The 26,780-nt window shown below is 42.6% G+C and overlaps 1 protein-coding gene and 1 non-coding gene across 7 annotated transcripts in view; one reads left to right on the top strand and one right to left on the bottom strand.

Moving 5' to 3' along the window:
- The window catches only part of map4k3a (mitogen-activated protein kinase kinase kinase kinase 3a), a 154,224-nt gene that overhangs the window by 68,063 nt on the left and 59,381 nt on the right, over positions 1 to 26,780 (bottom strand). For all 6 annotated transcript variants that reach the window (XM_055639380.1, XM_055639381.1, XM_055639382.1 and 3 more), the window contains 10 exons: positions 21,793 to 21,883; positions 20,406 to 20,470; positions 18,294 to 18,349; positions 17,479 to 17,526; positions 15,333 to 15,375; positions 14,186 to 14,258; positions 13,011 to 13,142; positions 11,342 to 11,404; positions 11,183 to 11,264; positions 10,128 to 10,238 (listed from right to left, as the gene is read on the bottom strand). In XM_055639380.1, the coding sequence (XP_055495355.1) occupies positions 10,128 to 10,238; positions 11,183 to 11,264; positions 11,342 to 11,404; positions 13,011 to 13,142; positions 14,186 to 14,258; positions 15,333 to 15,375; positions 17,479 to 17,526; positions 18,294 to 18,349; positions 20,406 to 20,470; positions 21,793 to 21,883 (764 nt within the window). The remainder of the gene's footprint in view (positions 1 to 10,127; positions 10,239 to 11,182; positions 11,265 to 11,341; positions 11,405 to 13,010; positions 13,143 to 14,185; positions 14,259 to 15,332; positions 15,376 to 17,478; positions 17,527 to 18,293; positions 18,350 to 20,405; positions 20,471 to 21,792; positions 21,884 to 26,780) is intronic.
- On the top strand, positions 26,035 to 26,148 carry LOC129699909 (U5 spliceosomal RNA). Its single transcript, XR_008723949.1, has one exon. It is a non-coding gene; the product is annotated as a U5 spliceosomal RNA (small nuclear RNA).

The following is a 26,780-nucleotide window of genomic DNA, read 5'->3' as shown; positions in this document are numbered from 1 at the left end:
GAGCCACTGCAGCACCCCATGTGCACCCCCACCGACGGCCGGTGCTCGGCCGGCCAACCTCCCCGCCGCTGGCGGGACCCAGCGCCGGCCGTCAGCGGGAGTGAGCGCAGGGTGCTGCAGCGGCTCGGCTAGACAGGCAACATCCCCAGAGAAAAGGAATGGGTTCCTCGAGAGCAGGAGCGGGGCCAGGCTGGAGCAGGCGCTTCCCACCCCCCCTCCCGTGCCAGATGCAGGCCTGTGGGCCGCCGCTCCGGGGTCGCCCTGGACGGGGACGGGGTGGGGACGGTCCAGCGGTGGCTCAGCAGCGCCCGTGGCAGAGAGCCTGTGCGCACTCTCCCCTGTCTCCCACTGGTATCTGCCCCATCTCTCTCGCTGTTACACCTGCTTTCACACTACCTGGCACCGCCGTTCCTCAGATTAAATATATTTTTACACATAAATCATGAATAAAGATAAGAATTTGCATACAGTTTATGCAGCCAGCGCTTTGTTCGCTTTTTCTTTATAGTGAGTGACCTTTGACAAATCCCATGATTCCTTGCGTTTTTCGGAATACCGAACTCGCTTATTATGAGAAGCATAGATAGAGCAGTGAGTCAGAACTTTTTCCCAGGATGGAAATGTCAAAGTCTAGAGGGCATAGAATGAAGATGAGAGGGGCAAAGTTTAAAGGAAATGTGCAGGGCAAGTTATTTTACACAGAGAGTGGTGGATGTCTGGAACGCACTGCTAGGGGTGGTGGTGGAGGCAAATACAATAGCGGCATTTAGGATGCTTTTAGATTGGCACATGGATATGGAACTCTACAGGCTGAGATTAGTTTAACCTGGCATCATGTTTGGCATGCGGGCTGAACGGCCTGTTCGATATGTTCTATAAATAGTGCTTTGGTCTTGACAGCAAGTGAGCTTGAGTACGCAAGTAGGGACATGATACTACAATTAGCAAGAACATCCCCAGATAAAGAGTGTGCACCATTTTCATAGAAATCAATGCAATGGAGATTCACTGAGTTAGTTCCGGAGATAAATGTTGGTGAGGATTTTCCAAACGTGACTGAAAACTGAGAGAACCTCACTGAGACGAACAAGATTCTATGGGGGACAGGCAGCCAGAGATCATCATTCCTCTGGATGAAGAATCTAAAACTGGGAGCACAGTTTCGGGATAAGAGATCAAGTATCACGGAATGAGAAGAAAACTCGTCATGGGGAGTGAGTAAATTTTGCTGGTTTTTACTTTGAAGGCCGTGAACGTTCTATCGCTGAGTATTCTCAAAGCCAAGATGAAAGCATTTTTTGGATTGAAGATAAATGAGGGATGTGCAGATTGTACAGTCAAGGTTCAGGATCAGTCCCGATTTTATTGAATGGTGCAGCAAGCTCGAGAGGCATACTTTTACTTTAGACAAGACTTTAGAGATACAGCGTGGAAACACCGAGTCTGCACTGACCAAAGATCACCCCATACACTAAAGCTATTTTACACACTTACATACAATTTAACCAAAGCCACTTAACCTACAAATCTGAATGTCTTTGGGGTGTGGGAGGAAACAGGAGCTCCCAGAGAAAACCCAGTCATGAGGAGAATATACAAAACTATGGACAGACAGCACCCGTAGTCAGGATCGAACCCGGATCTTTGGCGCTATAAGGCAGCAACTATACCAATGCACCACCCATTTCATCTATTTCTGATGTTCTTAAAATATGCATTCACAAAATAAATTATTCAGTATAATTTCAACTAACTTCTAAAATTGTTCCATCATCGATTAAGTTTCATTATCCTGCATGCTGCAGCGCGTGCAAGAATTAAAACATAAATAATTCAATATTCACCAAACACAAAAGCTAAGGCAAACAAACAGATTATTCCTTCAGATTTGCTACAAGTCAACATTTATATCTCATCCAATTAGTCAACAGAAGGGTGTAGGCTGACAGGAGACTGAGGGGTTATAACCATATTCTTCAATTGTGAAACATACCAAGGTCACATTGCTTCATTACTCAACACGTGTGCACAAAAGCTGATTACAGCAGGCTTCCCTCCCCGTTCACCATGCAAAAAATAAATATACTAGGACTCCATTTCCCATCTCAATCAATTTGTTCAACCAACCTACATGGTGCAATAACAGTCCTTTAGTTTAGAAGTGCTTAATTACTGAGTTTTGTTTTTATGTATTTATTATTTATTTAATTCTTTATTTCGAACAGAAAGAATAAAAAGCAAGTGTGAAACAGCATACAAAAAACAAAACAAGAATATTTATAGTGTCATAAACAATATCTATAAATAAATGAAATCGTATGTGTCCGAAAAGGAGCAGGAAGAAGCCAAAGCTTATTAATTCCCACCCCTTATTCAACTGCTTGTAATTATCATTCAAATTTAGCAGCTATATGTACACCCTATGTACACCAGCAGCTATATGTACACCAAATTATTTACATTTATACACTAATCAAATATTTACAAAGCCATACAACAAAGAAAAAAAAGAAAAAAGAAACGAAAAAAACCCTGATACAACCCATCACCCTATAATCACCCTTCCCAATACAATCAGTATAACAAATATCCCACTCACAATCACCTATCCTCATCCCAATATCCTTTTAAAAAAGTGTTTATGTACATCTTTTTTAACTGAATTATGTTTGTGCTAAGTTTTGTCTCCTGTTCCAGACCATTCCACAAATTCACCTCACAGATTGCTATGCACATACTTTTAAGAGTTGTTCTGACATTGAGTTTTTTTAAATTATGTTCCCCTCTCAGATTATACCCACCCTGTCTTTCCATAAACAGTTTTTGTATATTTCTTGGAAGTAAATTATTTCTTGCTTTGTACATGATTTACCTTTTGCTCTGGTATTTTATTTAATTCACATGTTTAATCAATAATATTTTATTATGAATGTTTAATGTTTTATGTATCATTCTTAACTGTCACTGTATGTCATGTTGTCACTTGCTGGCGAGGCACCAAGGCAAATTCCTTGTATACTTGGCCAATACACTTATATTCATTCATTCATTAGCTCATGATAGATTTGAGCATAAATATAAATCACGTTGAAAATAGGAAAAAAGTAGAAAACATTTCCTTTCAAAATTGTAGCTCTGGTGAGGTGCTATGTGGGAGTGTTATTCTCAATTCTAAACATAGCCTAATTTCTGTCATATACTCAACTTTATCATCAAAACGTCTGTGCAAAGAGGCCAAGGTCAAAAACACACAATTCAAGTTGTGTTATATAAGAACTTGCAAGTGCTTTTGGAGAACAAAGTTTATGTAGACTGAATGTATATGCAACTCGACCACCCAGGAACGAAGTAGACTACACGGCCAGTCCATCACGAGTACTGATCTTGTCACCATTGAATGGATCTACAGGAGGGGCTGCCCCCAAAAAGGTCAGCCAGCATCATCACAGACACACAACATCCTGGCCAGGCTCTCATCTAGCTGCTACAATAGGGAAGAGGGCACAGGAGCCTGAAAACCATGATCTCCAGGTTCAGGAACAGCTTCTTCCCAACCAAAAAATCAGGTTGTCTCAACAGACAATTGTACACTTGACCATGGCAGGCCAGAGGCAAATGGAATGAGCTGTATGACTCCTGATCAGCTTGACAATGAGTAATCACAAATTGCTAACTTAGCTCCTCTAAAGATTTTAACTGCAAGTTAAATGGCAAGCTCTTGAAATAAAAAGTCCTCTGGACTTAATGCTGGAAGATGGCTTTATGCCGGGGAGCTTCTTTTCAACTGGCATGGACACAATGGGTCGAATTCCAGCAACAATTCCGCTGAGTTACTCCAGCATTTTGTGTCTAACTTCAATTTTCTTGGCTCTGTAGTTGTGAAGACCCTTGAAAGGCTTGTGTTGGCCAAGCTAAAAAATATCATGAACCCCCTGCAGTTTGCATATCGGGCCAATAGATCTGTGGATGACGCAGTCAGCCTGGGCCTGCAACGGCCGTGAGCCCCAGGCCCGAGTTCGACGATCGTTTGCCTGCTTCTGCTGCTGTTGCAGGTGAGACGTTGTGTCGCCCCAGGGTCTTGGGTCTGTCCCACTTTGGCCGTCCGTTACGCGACAGGCCGTTGGCGCACGTAGATTTTGTTTGCTACAAACATTTCAAAGCCCTGCGCGATGTCGCACACAACTACATACCACTCCGCGCTTCTCAGTGGGACCGCCCCCGCGCGGCCACACGATGCCCGTGCGCCTCAACGCGACAACGAGGTCGTGTAATTTGCGTGCCAAGGACATGCAAGTGGGACAGGCCCTTAAGTGACAGTTAGTGCAAGGTGGGAGAGATTGCTTCCGGGTTTAAGGAATAAGAAACAGATCCAGATAGGTGCAAATAAGAGAATCATTATCTGAATTTATGCTAAGAATAAAACTATAAACACTGTAATTGCAAAGTGTAAAAGCTAAAACTGCTGACTAATTGACTTAAATGTCAAGCTTAGTTTAATTTAGATTAGTTTAGAGATACAGCGTGGTCCAGAGTCCACGCCGACCATTGATCAAGCCGACCAAGGTGTGCTGGCTCTGGAGAGGGTCCAGAGGAGGTTTACAAGAATTATCCCAGGAATGAGTAGGTATCCCAGGTATGATGAGCGTTTGTCGGCACTCAATGGAGTTTAGAAGAATGAGGGGGGACCTAATTGAAACATACAGAATAGTGAAAGGCTTGGAGAGAATGGATGAGGAGAGGATGTTTCCACTCGTGGGAGAGTCTAGGACTAGAGGTTATACACTCAGAATTAAGGGACATTCTTTTGGGAAGCAGATGAGGAGGAATTTCATTAGACAGGGGGTGGTGAATCTGTGAAATTCTTTGCCACAGAAGGCTGTGGAGGCCAAGTCATTGGATATTGTTTTTTTTTTGTTTGTTTTTTTTTTTGTTTGTTTTTTTGTCAATGGATATTGTTAAGGCAGAGATAGCTAGATACTTGATTAGTACAGAGGTTATGGGGAGAAGACAGGAGAATGGGGTTAGGAGGAAGAGATAGATCAGCCATGATTGAATGGCGGAGTAGACTTGATGGCCGAATGGCCTAATTCTACTCCTATCACCTATGACCTTATGATCACCCTGTACATTAGCTCCATCCCACACATTAGGGACCATTTACAATTTATTACCAAAACAAATTAACCTACAAACCTGTGCATCTTTGGAGCGTGGGAGGAAACCGGAGCTCCCGGAGAAAACCAACGCAGTCACAGGGAGAACATACAGAGAGCACCCGTAGTCAGGATCGAACTCGGGTCTTTGGCACTGTAAGGCAGCCACTCTTCCACTGCGCTACCGTGCTGCTCTTGGCTGACATTTGGAGTTCCCACTGATTTGAGCATCTTTATACACTAATCACCAAGGGGTTGTGCATAGACATCACCAAGAGGAAACATTCCAACCTTCACTACAAAGGAGTAAAAACTCTTCCTGAAATTTTACGGGACTTCAGTGACAGCAAGTCCAGAACACACTGCAGTTTTATTGCTTTGAGACAATGCAGCAAAAAAAATTACTTGGGTGCCGGTTATGGATGATCTCTTCACGCCAATGCTCTTCAGAAATATCTGCGTTCCTCTGAGTCCTTTGGACCATGCCAAATTTAACTAACTATACCACTTTGAGACATGAGTTTAAGCCTACCTCGACTGTTATATCCTTAAAGTTCTCCACCACTCTACTGCTTTCTCTATTAAAACAAGTTGCAGATCAAAGTTTAATACTTTGTCCAACCTTTTAGACTTCCATGGCAGTATTGCAAATCATACTTAATAACTCTGTAATTATGAGGAAATATTATATAATAGAATTGCTCGGATAGTAACTTTCGGGTTTTGAACCTATGTTAAGTTGTAAGAAAAGCTTAAGGTTTTCAGAAACACATGTATCCTAAAGAAATAATGTACAAATAAACACAAACAGCGAACAGATGAATCAAAACATAGAAACACTAATCTGAACCTGCATAGCTTTGAGGCAATTATAACGCTGAAGGAAATTGTATTTGATATGATTTTGTGTTGAAGAATGGATTACTGAATGGGGTCTCTTCTTAGGCCAGAGGTCATCTGCTCTTTCTCTATTGCACATTCTTAAGCTGTGAAGTTTATGCTGAGTTTGAGACAGAATTCAAGGCTGAGAGATAATAGACTCTGTGGTTACCATATAATAATAACCATATAACAATTACAGCACGGAAACAGGCCATCTCGACCCTTCTAGTCCGTGCCGAACACATAATCTCCCCTAGTCCCATATACCTGCTATGTTACCTTTGGCTATGTTAAATTATGATGAGGTTGAGATAAGGGATGGATGCTTGGAGAGGAAAAGAATCAGATTGATGGATTTGTGACCTTCCTTCTGTTTATAGAAAGTCAAAGAACCAGATGTACTTCTGAGGTAGTGGTCTGGTTGTGAATTTACCTTTGTTCTGTAATATTTGTAAAAGGCCTTGCAGAGGGATTGAAAATCCATCTTACTGAGATAGCATGAAAGGGAGGCTATAATGTAGAATGAAGTTGTATCCTGGCACCAAACACTTATTAATTAAGTTGGCAGATTTACAAGTTATGCTTGGAGTTGGGAGGTGTGTGTGGGTTTTGAATTTCTTAGAAACTGTGTAATTCGGCGAACTCATATAATTAATGTTTTAATACATAGGTAATAGTATTTTAAACTGTGTAAAATTGTAGTGAAACCATTTATGAAATGTATTGTGTCTTGGTAGGACTGTAAACATTAGACTTTGTTTAGATTTATAGAAATATCTTTCTTCTTGGTATGGGAAGTGTGTATAACTTGTGTGATCATTGTAGTACATATGTATCTTATATTTTGAAGAGTGGTCTTTGATAATTGAGCCTACTCGAGGTTTTGCTGTGTTGAAATAAAATAATTCTAAACAAAGTTAAACTGCAGGCAAACAAAGGTTGTAAAATGAGGCCAGAGAAGGGGGGGATCATGTGACTGCTGTTGTAAATCACCAGAAGGACTCCGATGATTGGTTACTAGCTTGTCATACCCTTTGTATCTGAAATGTCTAATACCTATATAAATGCCATGAGTTTTTATCAAAGTTACTATTGTCTCTGGACCCGCCCCAGAGCTGTTGTGTTGGAAGGTTCAGAGACTAGTCTCAGCTGAATAAAGAATCGATTTCAACAGCTACAATCATTTGAGTCAAGTTGACTTTAGATTGACAAAATAACTCAGTTTAACAGCTATCCGATTGGCGCCGTCATCTATCCGGGTGGCACCGTCAACAATGGCAGCCTCGCCAACAGTCTGTCTGTCTTTTCATCTCTTTTGTTATTTTTAGTGTGTTTTAAAAGTAGGTGTTAATGTTCTCTGGTTTGTTTTATGTGGGGGGTGGAGGTGGGGGTCGGGGGAAACTTTTTTCACTCTCTTACTTTTGTTTTTGTTGCGATTGTTTTCCGGATCATATCTCCGGTCGCTCTGCGGCCTAACATCATGGAGCTGGCAGCCTTGCTCGAGACTGACTTTGAGCCCCACCGCGGGGCCGTGGACTTACCATCGGCTCCCTTGCCTGGGATCGACGCTCCAACTGCGGCCTGCAGATTTCAACATCAAGGAGCTCGCAGTCTCGGGTAGAGACTGATGTCAGGAAGCTCCAAAGTCGCAGGAGGTTCGACTAGCCACGAGCCGGGGTCCGATTGCCTGGCACGACCCGGGGTCCGATTGCCTGGCGCGGGGGAGCTGAGATCCCCCCCGATGTGGGAGCTTGTTGACCCCTATGCGGAGGGCTCGACAGCTGGCTGCGGGAGCGAAGATCACCCTGAGGGTTGGAGTGCCCCGACCGCGGGAGAACAAAGAAGGGAAGACGGATGACCTTTTATTGCCTTCCATCACAGTGAGGAATGTGGGGGAGCTGCTCTTGGATGGACGGACGGACGCACACACACACACACACACTCACACACACAAACACACACACACTTCTCTCTCTCTCCCCCCCTTTTTTTTTAAAGCACAGTTGCTAGCTGTCAGTGGACTGAACAGTCATCTCATCAGCTAGAGTGCAATCCTGACCTCCCATCTACCTCATTAGAGACCTTTGAACAATCTTTATCTTTAATCAGACTTTATCTTACACTACATGTTATACCCTTTATCCTTTAACTGTGCACAGCTTAACTGTATTCATGTATCTTTGACTGGCTAGCACTCAAACAAAAGATTTTCACTGTATCTCGAACAAGTAACAATAATAAATTAAACACATCCACATGATGTGAATGTAACCCAGTCCATCACACAGACCAGACTCCCCATCATTGACTCCATCGACACTTCAGGCTGCTGCACAAAGCAGCCAACATAATCAAAGACTTGTCCCAACCCGGTCATTCCTCCTTCTCCCTGCTCCAGTCAAACAGAAGGTACAAAGGCTTGAAAGTTCCACACGACCAGACTCAGGAACAGCTTCTTCCCTCTGTTCACAGGCTTCTGAATTGTCCTTCCATAAGCTAGGGTACCGTCCAATTCATCTCTCCCCATTGCAGACGCTGGTGCATTACAATGCTGACAACTATATTCTGCACTCTGTAGCCCCTTTGCTCTATTGTACTTAAGTTTGACTTGATTGTATAGTATATGTATAATATTATCTGGCCTGACTATACAGCATGTAAAACAAAGATTTTCATTGTACCTCTGTAAACATAGAAACATAGAAAATAGGTGCAGGAGTAGGCCATTCGGCCCTTCGAGCCTGCACCGCCATTCAATATGATCATGGCTGATCATCCAACTCAGTATCCTGTACCTGCCTTCTCTCCATACTCTCTGATCCCTTTAGCCACAAGGGCCACATCTAACTCACTCTTAAATATAGCCAATGAACTGGCCTCAACTACTTTCTGTGGCAGAGAATTCCACAGATTCACCACTCTCTGTGTGAAAAAAAAATCTCATCTCGGTCCTAAAAGACTTCCCCCTTATCCTTAAATGTGACCCCTTGTTCTGGACTTCCCCAACACCGGGAACAATCTTCCTGCATCTAGCCTGTCCAACCCCTTAAGAATTTTGTAAGTTTCTATAAGATCCCGCCTCAATCTTCTAAATTCTAGCGAGTACAAACCGAGTCTATCCAGTCTTTCTTCATATGAAAGTCCTGCCATCCCAGGAATCAGTCTGGTGAACCTTCTCTGTACTCCCTCTATGGCAAGAATGTCTTTCCTCAAATTAGGAGACCAAAACTGTACGCAATACTCCAGGTGTGGTCCCACCAAGACCCTGTACAACTGCAGTAGAACCTCCCAGCTCCTATACTCAAATCCTTTTGCTATGAATGCTAACATACCATTCGCTTTCTTCTCTGCCTGCTGCACCTGCATGCCTACTTTCAATGACTGGTGTACCATGACACCCAGGTCTCGTTGCATCTCCCCTTTTCTTAATCGGCCACCACACAGATAATAGTCTACTTTCCTGTTCTTGCCACCAAAGTGGATAACCTCACATTTATCCACATTATACTGCATCTGTCATGCATTTGCCCACTCACCCAACCTATCCAAGTCATCTTGCAGCCTCCTAGCATCCTCCTCACAGTTAACACTGCCCCCCAGCTTTGTGTCATCCGCAAACTTGGAGATGTTGCATTCAATTCCCTCGTCCAAATCATTAATATATATTGTAAATAGTTGGGGTCCCAGCACTGAGCCTTGCGGCACCCCACTAGTCACCGCCTGCCATTCTGAAAAGGACCCGTTTACTCCTGCTCTTTGTTTCCTGTCTGCCAGCCAGTTCTCTATCCACATCAATACTGAACCCCCAATACCGTGTGCTTTAAGTTTGCATACTGTACACATCACAGTAAACTTAAGCCTAGACTCAAGTAAAGATTTACTCAGAATTTAAGTTTCTTTTAGTTGAACATATACATCAGCTTCAATGCGCACAAAACAAATCAAATAGCACAAGAAAACAACGGTCTTTATTCTAAGACAGACTTCTATTTTTTTTTAACCCATTGAAACAATTCTGCTGCATAAATTAGTCCAAAGTCTAGTATACAGATTGCAAAATAATAATATATATGAATTATAAAAATATGTTACCTCAGGATCATCATCATCAAAGTCATGGTAGCTGGAATGGTCGGGATTGTTCAACTTGTCAAGCAACTCAATGGCAAGTGTACGACTCAGAGACTGTGCAACAAACAGGTGCTGAAATGCAGTGCAAAAGCCTAGTGTTAAAAAATGACTGAAACATAAATCAATACTTCAATGGCACTTTATTGTCACCTGTACCTATGTAGTGATTTTTTTTTTTGCACAAAGTTCAATGATCGTCCAATTATACATTAGGCACAATCACACAAAGTATGACTGTAAGACAGTAGACCCCACGGAGCCAGTACACAAGTGTATAAGACAGTCGACCCCACTGAGCCAGTACACAAGTGTATAAGACAGTAGACCCCACTGAGGCAGTACACAAGTGTATAAGACAGTAGACCACACTGAGGCAATACACAAGTGTATAAGACAGTTGACCCCACTGAGCCAGTACACAAGTGTATAAGACAGTTGACCCCACTGAGCCAGTACACAAGTGTATAAGACAGTAGACCACACTGAGGCAGTACACAAAAGCTGCCATCTTGGATCCTTCAAGTTCAGAGTTGTTAAAAATACTGAATTCCAACTTAGCCATAAAGACCTGTTGCCCTGGCAGCGGTACTGGGTCAGAGTTGCTGGGTCGGCCCGGCCAGGCGATGTTGTCGGTGTCCTCCACTGCTGCTCCACCACTCCATGCCGCTGAAGGCTGCGTCCGTTCCATGCGTTCGGCCACTTGGAGTGGCGCCCGATTTAATGGAGCCCTAGGGTACTCTAGGGTACTCTAGGGCCTCCAACGGTCCACTCCACTTACTCGACATTCTCCTTTGCCTCCTTGACCGGCCCATATCCGTCCTGTCCCTCACCTCCCACTTTCATCACTCAGCCTACGTAACCCGTGGCACCTTCTTCAGCCGACCCAAAGCGCCTCTGACCACCTCAAGGGGCACAGGAAGTAAGCCATCAGCCCGCTCACCAGCATCATTCCTATCCTCCCTCCGCCACCACCAGAAATGCACATCTAATAACATTACAAAACATCTTAAACTTGCCTGCAATAATTTCTCCGCAGTCGGCCTTTTCTTAGGACTTTTCGTAAGTGCCAGTTTTACAAACTGATGAAAATTGGTAGACCTGAAAAAACAATATTCTGTAATGAACCAACTTGGAAGCAGGATTCTAAAGATAACAGATAACTAAACGCGACCTACCATTTTGATTTGTCCTTCAACTTTGGGGGCTGGAAGTTGCTTTTTGTCATCAAAAATAAAGCCCTGAAATAAATTAGACAGCGTGAATTATAACTTGGTACATGTGCCTCTTTTCCTGAGAGTGAGAGGCTAAATATATAACTTTCTTGATACAAGAGGTGCAGCAGGTAGAGCTGCTATCTCACACTGCCAGAGACCCAGGTTCAATCCTGTCCTCAGCTGCTGTCTGGGTGGAGTTTGCATGTTTTCCCTGTAACCGCGTAGGTTTCTTCCAGGTGTTTTGATTTCCTCCCACATCCCAAAGACGTGCTGGTTTGCAGGTTAATTGGCCTCTGTAAATTGCCCCTAGTGTGTAGGGGGTGGATGAGAAGGTGGGGATTACGTAGAACCAGTGTGAACGGGTCGGTGTGAACTCTGTGTGCCGAAGCGCCTGTTTCCATGCTGTATCTCTAAACTAAACTGTGGGTTTGGGAGTTTGGGGGGGGGAGGGTGAAATATTAGGGTTTTACCTTCATTTTTTAGTGTAGTATTTGGGGAAAGGTAGGATGGAGAAATGGTAAAAGCACTCTTTTATTTGTAAGGATAACATAAATTAGTATCTGCAATGTGAAAAAGGGTTCAAGAATCTGAAAGTTGGGAGGAGATACTTCCCCACTTACTTTAACTTCAATAATGCCACTACACTTCTGCACAAGACATTGCTCCCCAGCCAGATGAATCCAAAGTAAATTCACCATGGTGTTTTGGTTTGTGTTCAAATCCACGAAAGAGGGATGCATGTAATGTTCTTCTTTTAGTCAGAATAGTTGGGGATGAAAATACAGACTCAGCATGGAAAATTCAGGGATTGTGCTGGAGAATTTTTATCTTCAGAAGAGCTGCAGATGCTGGAACCTTGAGACAGTAAGACCTCAGCTGATCAGGCAGCATCTGTGGAGGAAATTGACAGGCAAAGTTTCAGGTTTGACCCTTCCTCAGAATGAAGGAGGATCCGAATCCGAAACATCCCCAGTCCTCACAGAAGGGACCTGACCTACCGAGTTCCACCTCGACTTAGTGCTTTGCTCAAGATTCCAGCATCTGCAGTTCCTCGTGTCTAAACTTTCAGAATTTATGATCTCTAATTAAAGTGCCAAATAAATCCATAACAATGATATAACGAAAGATGTTGTAAAGAAGGAAAGAGTGCAGAGATTTACGAGGATGTTGCCCGAACTCGGGGGCCTGAGCTATAAGAGAGATTGTGCTTTATTCCTTGGGGCACATGAGGTTGAGGGGTGATCTTATAGAGGTGTATAGGATCATGAGAGGAATAGATAGGATAAATACACAATTTTACCTAGAGTAGGGGAATCAAGAACCAGAGGACATAGGTTTCAGGCCAGGGACAACATTTAACACAAAGGGTGGTATGTATATGGAACGAGCTGCCAGCGGCAGGAACTATCACAACGTTTAAACAAGTACCTGGATAGGATAGGTGTAGAAGGATATGGGCCAAACGCAGGCAGGTGGGACTAGTATAGATAAGACATGTTGGCCAGTGGGCAGGTTTGGGCCGAAGGACCAGTTGTCGCTCTGTATGGCTCTAATCAGCATTTGAATTACAGAAAGATTTTGCCAGTTTGAGGATAGATGGAAAATCACCAAAACTAATGTTGCTGGTTACCTCATTGGATGCAAGTCAAACATTGGTGGCTGGAGTTCAGCAAGCTCAATGCCAGTTATACCAACTGCCCAGATATCACACAGCTGGTTATATCCACCTTTCCTCTCCACAGCTGCAACTTCTGGGGCCATCCTAGAAAATAAAGTTCACGCACTGATTGGTTTCGTACATTTCCAGAGAGAATGAAATAAGTTAAAATATTTTATAACTAGATCTAAATCCACATTCTAACTGATATTTGTCATGAACAATGTTTCATGAACTTACCTTCCAAGTAAATACTACAGGTGTGCATAGCATTACATGGTCAGTTCCACACTTTTGGTCAGACTGATTGTTCAAACTGATTGAGACTGGAGTTTGGGGATGTGGGGGGAGAGTGGGAAAGTGGAGTTCAGTGTTAGATCGGTCATGACAATACTAAATGGCAGAGGAGGTTCAGGAAGCCAATCGTCCTTTTCGTGTTCCAGTGTGTTACATTTTTATAAAGAAGAAATATACAATACTTGCTGACTACCTGAAAAATTACTTTGGTTATAAATTTTTGTTTTAAAACATGCTTCGGATGTAAGAAATACCAAGGCGACTAAATCATGTTTTTAAAATTGAGTTTAAAAACTGAGAGATATTGCAGAATTTGTAATATTCAAGTGACATTATTTTTTGCATTCAGCTATATATTCCATATGCAGAGCGTTTGATGGCACTGGGTCTGTAGTCACTGCAGTTTAGAAGGATTGGGGGGGATCTCATTGATGCCCACCGAAAAATGAAAGGCCCAAATAGAGTGGACATGGAGAGGGTTTTTCCAGTAGTGGTAGAGTCTAGGAGCAGAGGGCACAGCATCAGAATAAAAGCTAGTACCTTTGGAATGGATATGAGGACAACTTTCTTTAGACAGAGGGTGGTGAATTTGTAAAATGCATTGCCTCAGACAGTTCTGGGGGCCAAAACATTGGGTGATTTTAAAGTGGAGATTGACATTCTTCTTTAGCAAGGGTGTCAAGGGTTACGGGGAGAAGGCAGGAGAATGGGGTCGAGACGGAAAAATAGACCAGCCATGATCGGATGGCAGAGCAGATTCGATGAACTGAATGGCGTAATTCTATGACTTCTGATCTCTGCTTGTTAATTGCTACAGCATCAAACACAACAAAGAAAGGAGTCACCATTACCAATACGGAGTACCAATAAACGATTTCCTTTTTGCTATAGTTGCAGTGATCTGCGCAGAAACTCCAAAGTCAGCTGAAATGCAAATCACAGAACGTTTATTGCATTAAAGAGAGGTACATTTTATGAACCGAATGAAGTATCTTAACAACTTTAACCCTTTCATTCTGTCCCCAGCAATCAGCTGTTTAGTGCTCCTCATGCAATGTAGTGCATTGCAAATGGGAACAGTGTTTGTCCATCTCCATTCACTACAGACTGAGAAATCAAATTCACTTTGAACTGTGTATATGTATTGCAATTCATGCACGTCATTCCTGTTTCGCCCCGTTCCTAGCCGGCAGAAGGCACAGAAGCTTGAAAGCATGCACCACCAGACTCAGGGACAGCTTCTTCCCCCCTCTTATCAGGCTTTTGAACAATCCTTCCATAAGCTAGGGTACTTACTCTTCCATTCACCTTTACCCCATTGAAGACGTTGGTCCTTGTATCTGGAACTGATGCGCTACAATACTGAGAACTATATTCTAGAAACATAGAAACATAGAAACTAGGTGCAGGAGTAGGCCATTCGGCCCTTCGAGCCTGCACCGCCATTCAATATGATCATGGCTGATCATCCAACTCAGTATCCTGTACCTGCCTTCTCTCCATACCCCCTGATCCCTTTAGCCACAGGGGCCACATCTAACTCCCTCTTAAATATAGCCAATGAACTGGCCTCAACTACCTTCTGTGGCAGAGAATTCCAGAGATTCACCACTGTCTGTGTGAAAAATGTTTTTCTCATCTTGGTCCTAAAAGATTTCCCCCTTATCCTTAAACTGTGACCCCTTGTTCTGGACTTCCCCAACATCGGGAACAATCTTCCTGCATCTAGCCTGTCCAACCCCTTAAGAATTTTGTAAGTTTCTATAAGATCCCCCCTCAATCTTCTAAATTCTAGCGAGTACAAACCGAGTCTATCCAGTCTTTCTTCATATTCTGCACTATTTATCTTCCCCTTGGCTCTACCGATTTTACAAGATTTTGAATTGATTTTGTTGTATGAATGAAAAGACCAATTTAGTTGCGTTGAGAATTTGCAAGAACCAGCAACAATCGTTCATTTACAATTTACAAATTTCTGAAAAGAGAAAATACTCTTACCTAATTTCACATGGCCATTATCTGTCAGAAGAATATTTGCTCCCTTTAATGGGAAAATGTATATTAAAATTAAATATATTAAAAACTTGCTTACAATATCAAAGAGTTAAAATTTCTAGTGGACATAAAAAGACAGCTGTTTTATGATAGTTAAAATTGCACATTTGTCCAGATATTTCTGGAAGTTAATTGTTTGATGGTAGGATGCTTCATAGTAACAAACTCATCGGGCACAGAATAAACAAATCACATCACTTTTTTGACATTTTCTTTTTCCACGGAGACTGTCTGACCTGCTGAGTTTTTCCAGCATTGCCCGTTTCAGATTTTCAGCACCAGTAGTTATATCTTTATTTTAATCACACATCACTTGTTCTTAATGTAACTCAGGAATGCCATAACAAATATAAATGGCAAACAAAATCGTCACGTTTGGTGGACATTGACGTCATGTGGATGAAAAAGAATGCAACTTCAATCATTGCAACACTTTCTATTTCACATGTGAGACTTGCCCTTTTTAAGTTTGGTTACAAAGCCAAGGCCTTCTCGTTCATGTTACTAGCACTGATTTAGACAAGACTTCAGAGATACAGCACGGAAACAGGCCCTTCGGCCCACCGTGTCCGTGCCGACCAGGGCAAATCTGGACAAACTACTGGTGTACATATGTAGGGTGAAAGTTTACAGGTGATTGACAAGGGTAGGGCAGTATATGTGAACTATATGGACTTTGTAAGGCATTTGATAAAGTCGCTCAAGGTACACTAATCCAAAAGATTAAGGTTTTTTACTTTTTAAAGATACAAAGCGCTGGAGTAACTCAGCGGGTCAGACAGCATCTCTGGAGATCACGCATAGGCGATATTTTGGGTTGGAACCATTTCCAGAAGGGTCCCAATCCAAAACGTCGCCTATCCACGTTCTCCAGAGATGCTGCCAGACCCGATGAGTTACTCCTGAACTGTGGGGATTTTATATACTGTGGGTTTTTTTTTGTTTTTTTAGTATGTTTTAATGTATGTTTTTAATGTTTCTCTGTGTGTCTTGTGTGGGGGGTGGTGTGGGGGGGTGAGGGGGAAACCGCTTCGGTCGCCTCCTCCACGGAGAGGCGACTTTTTCCAAGTCGCCTCCCCCGTGGCCTAACAACAAGGATCAGTGCGGCCTTTCCCAGAGACGCGCCCGGGGCTCCAGCGGCGGGCGCAGCGGGGACTCTCGGCGTGGAGCGGGCCAGCCCTCGCTGGGGCTCGCCGGAGGGGAGCGCTCCGTTTTGCTGGCCCATGGCAGCCAGCAGCCTGAAGCCGCGGTCTGCAGAGTTCCAGCTGGCGTGGCGTCCGCAGCCCGGGATCTCACGTTGGGGACCCAGGGGAAAGAAGAAGCTTCCACCGCCGGCACGCGGCCAACATCTACCGCGGACCCGGCGTGGACTTACCATCACCCCTGGAGGGGAGCTTCGACCGCCGGCCCTGCGGTCTGCGGTGCTTCTGGCTGCGGCGCGAATTTTAAATCTTCGACCGCCGGCCTGCAGCCTACACCAGCCTGAAGCCGTGGTCCCCGGTGGGGAAGAGCCGCTCCTGGACTGACTCTGGACTCTGGTCCCGACCACGGGGGGAAATGGAGGAGGACTGGCCAAATTTTGTGCCTTCCACCACAGTGATGAATGCTGTGGTGGATGTTTGTGTTACATTTTTATTGTGTATTGTGTGTTCTTTCTCATTGTATTGCTGCTGACCTTTTCATTTCACTTGCACTTTATGTGCAATGTGACGAATAAACCCGTATTGTATTGTATTGTATTGTATATATACCAGCATATGTAGTTCCTTGTGTCTACAAATGATTAAGATACCTGGAATTCATGGTAACTTGCGATTTGGATTCAGAACTGATTTACCCATGGAAGACAATGGGTAGTTATAGAGTTATTATTCAGGCTTGCATTTAGTTGCCTTATTCCTTAGCAAGAACCTACTAATTAGGTTACAAAATACATTTTTTTAAACTATGCTTCTGAGTCCAGAGTCAAGGTTGTTTTGGTATATTGCAAATTTCTTTGTTACGGATACAAATCTTTTGCCGTCAATGTAAAAGTGTTTAATCAGTGAACAGAATATACAAAGAATATCAACAATTCAGGTCTATTTACCTTTATATCTCTGTGCATTTTCCCTTTGTTATGAAGATAATATAAACCCTAACAAAAACAGAGAATAGACATTGTATAGTTCTCAGTTTCAGCTAATCGAGCACATTTTAGGTTGCAAGTAGCCTGCAACCCGACAGAATGAACATTGAATTCTACAATCTCCAATAATGCCACCCCTTCCCCATCTCCTCCCCTTCCCCGCCACCCTGGTGCACACCCATTCACCCACCACCCTAGCCACCCTCCACCTTTCCCCTCCTCTGTACACTCATCTCCCATCCCAGAGTCCCCCATTTCCCTTTTATCTCCCCATCTTTTCCCCTCATCCCTGTCCTCTTCCACCCACATCCCTCCCTGGGGGTTTATGTTTCACTACCTTACATTACCCTTACATTACCCGTATCCACCTATTACTTGCCAGGTTTTGTCCTGCTGCCACCTCATTTTTTTTTCCAGCTTTCTCCCCTCCCCCCACCCACTCCATCAGGCTGAATAAGTGTGTTTTATTTAATATGGCATTAACTACATTTCCAAAATTCCTCATTGCTGTAAGCTGCTTTTGGATATCCTGATGTTATGGAAGTCAGTATAAATGCTTGCTTGACAAATTTGATCATTCCCTGATCTTATTGCATAAATGCAACTTCTCTCAATTCATCATTCTCCCTCGAGAGCCAATACCAGATAAAAACGTTAAAATGTTGTCTATTACCAAGTGAGACCTAGACTAAATCCGGCCAATGTTCAAAGTGAAATTAGGTTACATACATAACTCTCAGAAAGTTCACAAAATATTGGCCTAGAGAGTGACTTACTTGTAGTGTTTCTCTGCATACATATGCTATCTGTAGTTCTGATAAAGGTCCTGTCACTGATAAAGTTACAAAAAAAAAGCATTTAATCAACACACGAAACCAGTTTAAGCCATAATACATATTCAACTAAATTAGAATTGCGAGAAAAATCTATTAACAGTGCAGGTCAGCATATTTTCTTGCGATGGAAAAATCAAATACCAGAGGCTTAGCTTTCAGATGGACGGGAACAAGTTTAAAGGAGATGTTCAGGGCAAGTTTCTATCCACACAGAGGGTGGTGTGCCTGAAATGCACTGCCAAGGGAAGTGATGATGCAGACACGTTAGTGGCATTTAACAATTTTTGAATAGGCAAATGGATATGCAGGGAATGGAGGGATAAGGATCATATGCAGGCAGATAAGAGGTGGTCTTGGTATCATGCTCAGCACAGACATCGTGGGCCAATGGGCCTGTTCTCGTGTTGTACTGTTCTATGTTCTATGTACAAAGTTCTGAAGTGTATACAAATGAGGCCAAATGACATGCTTCAGTGCTGCATCATTCCACAAATCATGACTGCAGTGTAATACTTCACCCCTCAGTCTGTGGTGTCAGACTACCAGCTCCAGAAAGCTCCCAGCAGTTGTCAAGGAGTGAGGTTTTATGAAATTGAGAGCCAACATTTGGAGCAATAGCAATCCCTTGTTACTTTATTGAAAACACGAAGCAGTATTACAGTGAACAGGTAATTCTGCTATAACACGTGTTTCCATGATGCACATTAAATGCAACGCAATTGATGAATTACAAACACTGTTTAGCATTAAGGGCCAAAATGGTTATAATGTGATTTTAATTAGTTCCACCACTAGAGGTGAAAGAGTTACTTTGGAAACAAGGAAGTAGAGAAAAGGCTGCCTTGGGGGAATAAGTGTTGGAATAATAATCCTGCTTGTTACTTGCCCGCAATATTCAGACACCATTGTTGGCTAGGAACACGGTCTGTCAGTGAAATTCACAAGCATCACTTCTTTTGACATTTGTGCAACAATCAGTTTTATTTTGTTTAGCGGTACAGTATGGAAACAGGCCCTTCAGCATACCAAGCCCATGTGGATGAGAAAATGGGATAGTGTGAACAGGTGATCGAAGGTCACATGTTAGTTAGTTAGTTAAAGTTTATTGTCATGTGTACCAAGGTACTATGAAAAGCTTTTTCACTGTACCTCAGTACACATTAAAATAAACAAAACGAAACTAAACTAATTATTTAATTAACACAAACCATTCCGTTCACACTATCCCATTTTCTCATCCACATTCCACACACTAGGGGTAACTTACAGAGGCCAATTAACCTACAAACCCGCACGTCTTTGGAATGTGGGAGGAAACCGGAATACCCGGAGGAAGCCCACACGATCATTGGGAGAATATGTAAACTCCATGCAGACAGCACCCGGATTGAACCCGGGTCTCTGGCGCTGTGAGGTAGCAGCTCCACCTACTGTGCCATGGTGCTGCCCCATTTGGGATACATGATGTTCTGTTAAGCAATGTAACTTACAGCCTTCATATTTTTAGCTTGCAGTAACAAAATAAACATATAGCTATATCTTTCACCTTCATTTCTGAAAATCCTGTGAGAAAAAAAAAATTGGTATTGCAAGTCTGAAACTTGCTGGCCCCTAACATTTCACTAACTGTCTTCATAACACTATTTTCTATAATGTTTCTGAGAAATGTAACTACCGCATTATAAACATAGACCATTACATTGGAACTATCTGCAGGTACTATGTTAAATAGTGCCTTTGAGTTAACAGAACATATGAACAAGAAATAAAGACCACACAAACTGTGGGTGGAAAAAATAAAATTGTCAAGCAGAGCTATGAGTGTAAAGCAAAATCATTATCAGTGAAATAGGCTGGGAGGGGGTGTAAAGCAAACGTTACATTTAGAAGCTGTAACAAATCTAATATTATGTTTCATTAAAAAAAATTGAGTTTATTATGAGTGAAGGAGTAAAACCATAACTCCATGAATATTTAAAATAAAATCTGTGACTTTTACACATTTCTGTTTACTCTTCAAACATCATTTTAGAAATTGCTTTGCCTACTCACCATGATAAATATCTTGTAATGATCCACCACCACAAAATTCCATACAAATCCATAGCTTGTCGCGTCTGCATTAAAGGTAAAATACATTTGCATTTCCCCATACTTAACAAGCATACATGCCATGGCACACAGTCATGTACAAACGGAGGAGTATTACTGCAGCTTTTGGGAACACCTCAAGTGTGGGATCAAAGAGGATGCCGACTGACATTTCATATACAAGAGATACTTCCCCCTTTTCCACTCAGTGGTTTCATCCCCTCACACTTATGGATTTGCAAAATACAGTTCCTCCTGCACAAAATCAGAATTATTTCCAAAAGTAACCCGCTGCAAATCTTTAACAATGATTTCCAGCATCTTGCCTAAGATTTGCCTCCCTTTTTAATAAGGCAAAACATACATTTCCTCCTACGATTTCTTCGTCATCATAAGATCATAAGACCAGATGACAAAGGAGCAGAATTAGGCCATTCGGCACATCAGGTCTGCTCTGCCATTCGTTCATGGCTGATCTATTTTTTCCCCTCAAACCCATTCTCCTACCTTCTTCCCATAACCATTGACGCCCTTACTAATCAAAAAGTTGTAAATCGTGCGTTTAAAAATACCAATTGACTTGGCCTCCACAGCCGTCTGTGGCAATGAATTCACCATAGATTCACCACAATTTTCTCCCAGTCTCAGTGAGACACACATCCATGTCACCTATTCACTTCTTTACAAAGGCAATTTTGTTTTATTATTTCATGCTAGCTTATTCCCATAATTCCTCCTCTCCCTGTATCAACCATTGGTCACTTGTTTCCCTAAAGTCACCCTAAATGTTATAAGCCTCTAAAGTATCAACTTCCTCAGCTAGTCATGGATGGGTCAGTTTTCTCATGGAATTTTGTTTCTCAATTGAAATTGTTAAATATTTTGAATCTTTATTTGAACATTTCCCGTTGTTCATCACCTTTAATTTTGCTGTTGGGCATCCACATTTGAAAGGGATTCAAGAAAACACCACATTTGCAAAGGAATTATTTGCAGTTATAACAAGATTAATGAGATTTACCAACATTTAAAAGACATATGGGCAGGCACATAGATGGGAAAGGTTTAGAGGGATATGGGCCAAATGCGGGCAGGCAGGACTAGTGTAGATAGGGCATCTCAGTCAGCATTAACAACTTGGGCCAAAGGGTCTGTCATGACTATAATGCAAACAATTGTTGCTTAAAAGTTAAGCATGACCATAACATATCAAACATAAACACATTCTGTCCAGTGTTAAAATAACTTCAAATACAATATACACAAATACAATAAGAACAAATAAAGATCATCATTACATTTGCAAATAGAAAAGAACAAACAGAAATAGGCACTTTGTTCCACATACCTGAGGTAACTGCCAAAATACGCAACAATGTTCGAGTGTTTACAGTCTTTCATCATGATAATCTCCTGCTGTACAATAGCAAAGTCTTCACCTAAGAAGGAAACATCTTGGTTAAATACCAGTCAACAAATTAATTTCAGCGCCAACCAGAATTCCCACCATTGACCCCTTTTGTGTATTAACCAGCATCTGCAGTTTTTTGTTTCAATACTCCAGGTGTGGTCTCACTGGGGCCCTGTACAACTGCAGAAGGACTTCTTTGCTCCTATACTCAACTCCTCTTGTTATGAAGGCCAACATGCCATTCGCTTTCTTCACTGCCTGCTGTACCTGAATGCTTACTTTCATTGACTGATGAACAAGGACCCCCAGATCCCTTTGTATTACCCCTTTTCCCAACTTGACACTATTCAGATAGTAATCTGCCTTCCTGTTTTTGCCACCTAAGATTTGCCACTTCAAGATTCAAGATATTCAAGAGAGTTTGTCAGATAGGACAATGAAATTCTTGCTTTGCTTCAACACAACAGAATAGAGTATGCATAAATAAATACAGAACAGATCAGTGTGACCATATACCAATGAATATATATATACACACATAAATAAACAGATAAAGTGCAATGGGTTATTAATGATCAGAGTTTTGTTTGAGTTGAGTTTAATAGCCTGATGGCTGTGGGGAAGAGCTATTCCTGAACCTGGATGTTGCAGATTTCAGGCTCCTGTACCTTCTACCTGAAGGCAGCGGGAAGATGAGTGAGTGGCCAGGATGGTGTGGATCCTTGATGATGCTAGTAGCCTTTTTGAGGCAGCGACTACGATGGATCCCCTCGATGGTAGGGAGGTCAGAGCCGATGATGGACTGGGCAGTGTTGACAACTTTTTTGCAGTCTTTTCCGCTCCTGGGCGCTCAAGTTGCCGAACCAAGCCACGATGCAACTCTACTGTGTTGCTCTACGATGCAACTCTACAAACCAAGCCAGCCTGCTCTCTACTGTGCACCTGTAGAAGTTCGAGAGAGTCCTCCTTGACAAACCGACTCTCCGTAATCTTCTCAGGAAGTAGAGGCGCTGATGAGCTTTCTTTATAATTGCATCAGTGTTCTCGGACCAGGAGAGATCTTCAGAGGTATGCACACCCAGGAATTTGAAGCTCTTGACCATCTCCACCATCGACCCGTTGATATAAACGGGACATGGGTCACCATCCTACCCCATTCCAAAGTCCACAATCAGTTCCTTGGTTTTGCTGGTGTTGAGAGCCAGGTTATTGTGCTGGCACCATTTGGTCAAACGGTCAATCTACCTTCTATATTCTGAATCATCTCCATCAGTGTTACGTCCCACAACAGCGGTGTCGTCAGCAAACTTGATGATGGAGTTTGCACTATGACCAGCTGTGCACTCATGAGTATAGAGTGAGTATAGCAGGGGGCTGAGCACACAGACTTGAGGTGCTCCCATGCTGATTGTTATCGGCGTTGACACATTTCCACCAATACGAACAGACTGTGGTCTGTGAATGAGGAAGTCGAGGATCCAATTGGCCTCACATTTATCCACACCTCACATTTATCCACATTAAACTGCATCTGTTATGCATCTGCCCACTCACCCAACCTGTCCAAGTCATCCTGCATCCTCATAGCATCCTCCTCACACTTCACACTACCACCCAGCTTTGTGTCATCTGCAAATTTGCTAATGTTACTTTGAATCTCTTCATCTAAATCATTAATGTATATTGTGAATAGCTGCGGTTCCAGCACCGAGCCTTGGGGTACCCCTCTAGTCACTGTCTGCCATTCTGAAAGGGACCCATTAATCCCTACTTTTTGTTTCCTGTCTGCCAACCAATTTCCTATCCATGTCAGTACCCTACCCCCAATACCATGTGCTCTAATTTTGCCCTCTAATCTCCTATGTGGGACCTTATCAATGGTTTATCAATGTCCATTTTCCTAGTACAAACTCAAAAGTTCCAGAAGATCAGTCAAGCATGATTCCCCCTTTGTAAATCAGGTACAGCAGGCAGTGAAGAAAGCTGTGGCCTTCATAACAAGAGTAGTTGAGAATAGGAGCAAAGAGGTCCTATTGCAGTTGTACAGGACCCTGGTGAGACCATACCTGGAGTATTGTGTGCAATTTTGGTCTCCTAATTTGAGGAAGGACATTATTGCTATTGAGGGAGAGCAGCGCAAGTTCACCAGGTTAATTCCCAGGATGGCGAGACTGACATATGATGAAAGAATGGGTCAACTGGGCTTGTATTAGCTGGAATTCAGAAGGATGAGAGGGAATCTCATAGAAACATATACATTTCTTAATGGATTGGAGATGCTAGATGCAGGAAAAATGTTCCCAATGTTGGGGGAGTCCAGAATCAGGGGTCACAGTTTAAGAATAAAGGGTAGGCCATTTAGGACTGAGATGAGGAAAAACTTCACCCAGGGAGTTGTGAATCTGTGGAATTCTCTGCCACAGAAGGCAGTGGTGGCCAATTCGCTGGATTTCAAGAGAGAGTTAGATTTAGCTCTTCGGGCTAAATTAATCAAGGGATATGGGGGGAAAGCAGGAACGGGGTACTGATTTTAGATGATCAACCATGATAATCTCGAATTGTGATGCTGGCTCGAAGGGCCGAAAGACCTACTCCTGCACATATTTTTCTATGTTTCTATGTTCTAAGTACACTTGACAATAATAAACCTAAACCTTCAAAGACACAAGGTCAAGAGAATTTATTATCATGTGTCCCAGATAGGACAATGAAATTCTTGCTTGGAATTGCAGATTCTGGAATCTTGCATAGAATGCAAAGTGCTGGAGTAACTCAGTGGGTCAGGTAGCATCTCTGGAGAACACGGATAGGTGAGGTTGCAGTTCAAGACATTTCATGAGACTGATGACAAAATTCAAACTTCGACTGGGCTGTATAAATTAGAAATGTTCATTCCAGACAATAGAAGGAAAGATCATATGTTAAAGAACAATAGCTAGAAACTAGGAAATTATGGGCTGGTGAACCTTACATCAGTTAGAGGGAAATTATGACAGAAGATTCTCACAGCATACCAGTATCCGGAACAGCACAGACATATTTAAACAAGTCAGCGTGGCTCTGTACGGCGAGGTGATGGTGATTGAGATTTTTGGGAAGGTGATGAAGATGATTGTGGAGAGTTAGGCAGTGGATGTTATATACATGGACCTCAGTACAGCTTCATCAAGGACCCTCATGGGAAGCTGTTCCTGAATATTAAAGCAGAACCACGAGAATTTGTAGAATGGATTGAAAATTGGCTGTAGAAGACAATTCATATGTAAACATAGAAACATAGAAATTAGGTGCAGGAGTAGGCCATTCGGCCCTTCGAGCCTGCACCGCCATTCAATATGATCATGGCTGATCATTCAACTCAGTATCCTGTACCTGCCTTCTCTCCATACCCCCTGATCCCTTTAGCCACAAGGGCCACATCTAACTCCCTCTTAAATATAGCCAATGAACTGGCCTCAACTACCTTCTGTGGCATAGAATTCCAGACATTCACCACTCTCTGTGTGAAAAATGTTTTTCTCACCTCGGTCCTAAAAGACCTTCCCCAACATCGGGAACAATCTTCCTGCATCTAGCCTGTCCAACCCCTTAAGAATGTTGTAAGTTTCTATAAGATCCCCCCTCAATCTTCTAAATTCTAGCGAGTACAAGCCCAGTCTATCTTCATATGAAAGTCCTGCCATCCCAGGAATCAGTCTGGTGAACCTTCTCTGTACTCCCTCTACCGCAAGAATGTCTTTCCTCAGATTAGGAGACCAATATTGTACGCAATACTCCAGGTGTGGTCTCACCAAGACCCTGTACAACTGCAGTACAGTACAAATATATATGCTGACACTGTGTAGAAAATTAGCAACAGAATGATTTTGAGAAGCTTTGGACTGCGTTCTTCAGTTTTGTTTAAATAATAAAAGTTCAGTGCTTGCAGCCGACGCGAGTTTCCAAATAGGCCCCGCCCCCTTATTTGCATACCAGAAAGCTTTGCGCGGATAGAAATCATTATTATATAATTATTGTTTACTGTGATTCTTCCGTGAATGGTGATTTATGAACGCTAAAACAATTCTATTCAGTGTTCTCGTTTCTGCTGTCGATTAGATTATGAATGAGGTTGGTCACCGTTACCGAAAGGGGGTAGGTGCAGAGTGAGGGGGGGAGGTGCAAACTGTTGTATTCAGTACACTCTGGTTTCTCTTCAGATCGTATAAATCTTTCGCCTTTTACTAAAGATTTCCGTGGAGAGGAACACTCAGAGTTTTCACTAATTTTTTGATGCCCTGCTTCTGTGGGGCTTGTCATTAATCAAAGAATAGAATCTAGGTACATTTACACTGAAACTGTGCTGTTTCCTAGTGTGTTTGGCAACTCCTGGGCCCCTGAAACAGCACAATGCATCTCCAGCATTCTCACAACTTCTCGCTTGCTACACCATAATAGCAAAGATCCTATATCTTTGGTAGATAGATACAAAAAGCTGGAGTAACTCTGAAGAAGGGTCTCTCACCCATTAATTCCTTCTTTCTAGAAATGCTGTCTGTCCCGCTGGAGCTACTCCAGCATTTTGTGTCCAGCCTTCTGTTTAAACCAAAGATCCTATAGCAGAGCAAGATAGACCACTCCTGCTAAATGCTGACGTGTAGTGCGCAACGGACCCGACTCGCAGTGTAATCAACGTAGCGGGGGAACAGTTTGGGTTAATAAATTAAAATTCTGAAAATTAGAAGATTTTTACCAAATAACTTTTATTTTTAGGAGGATGTTTCCGTAACCGGCTTCCGTCTCCGCACTATTATCCTATGGGATCTTTGGTGCGGAGACGGAAGCCGGTTACGGAAATCGGGCCTTAAGTTACCCATGAATCTGCCCATGACCGTACTACATCTTTTTCGTCGAGTGGACTAACTTGCTCGCTTATAGGATCTTTG

This window comes from Leucoraja erinacea, chromosome 8 (assembly GCF_028641065.1).
Source record: "Leucoraja erinacea ecotype New England chromosome 8, Leri_hhj_1, whole genome shotgun sequence".
NCBI lineage: Eukaryota > Metazoa > Chordata > Chondrichthyes > Rajiformes > Rajidae > Leucoraja > Leucoraja erinaceus.
This window is presented reverse-complemented; position numbering and strand designations above follow the sequence as displayed.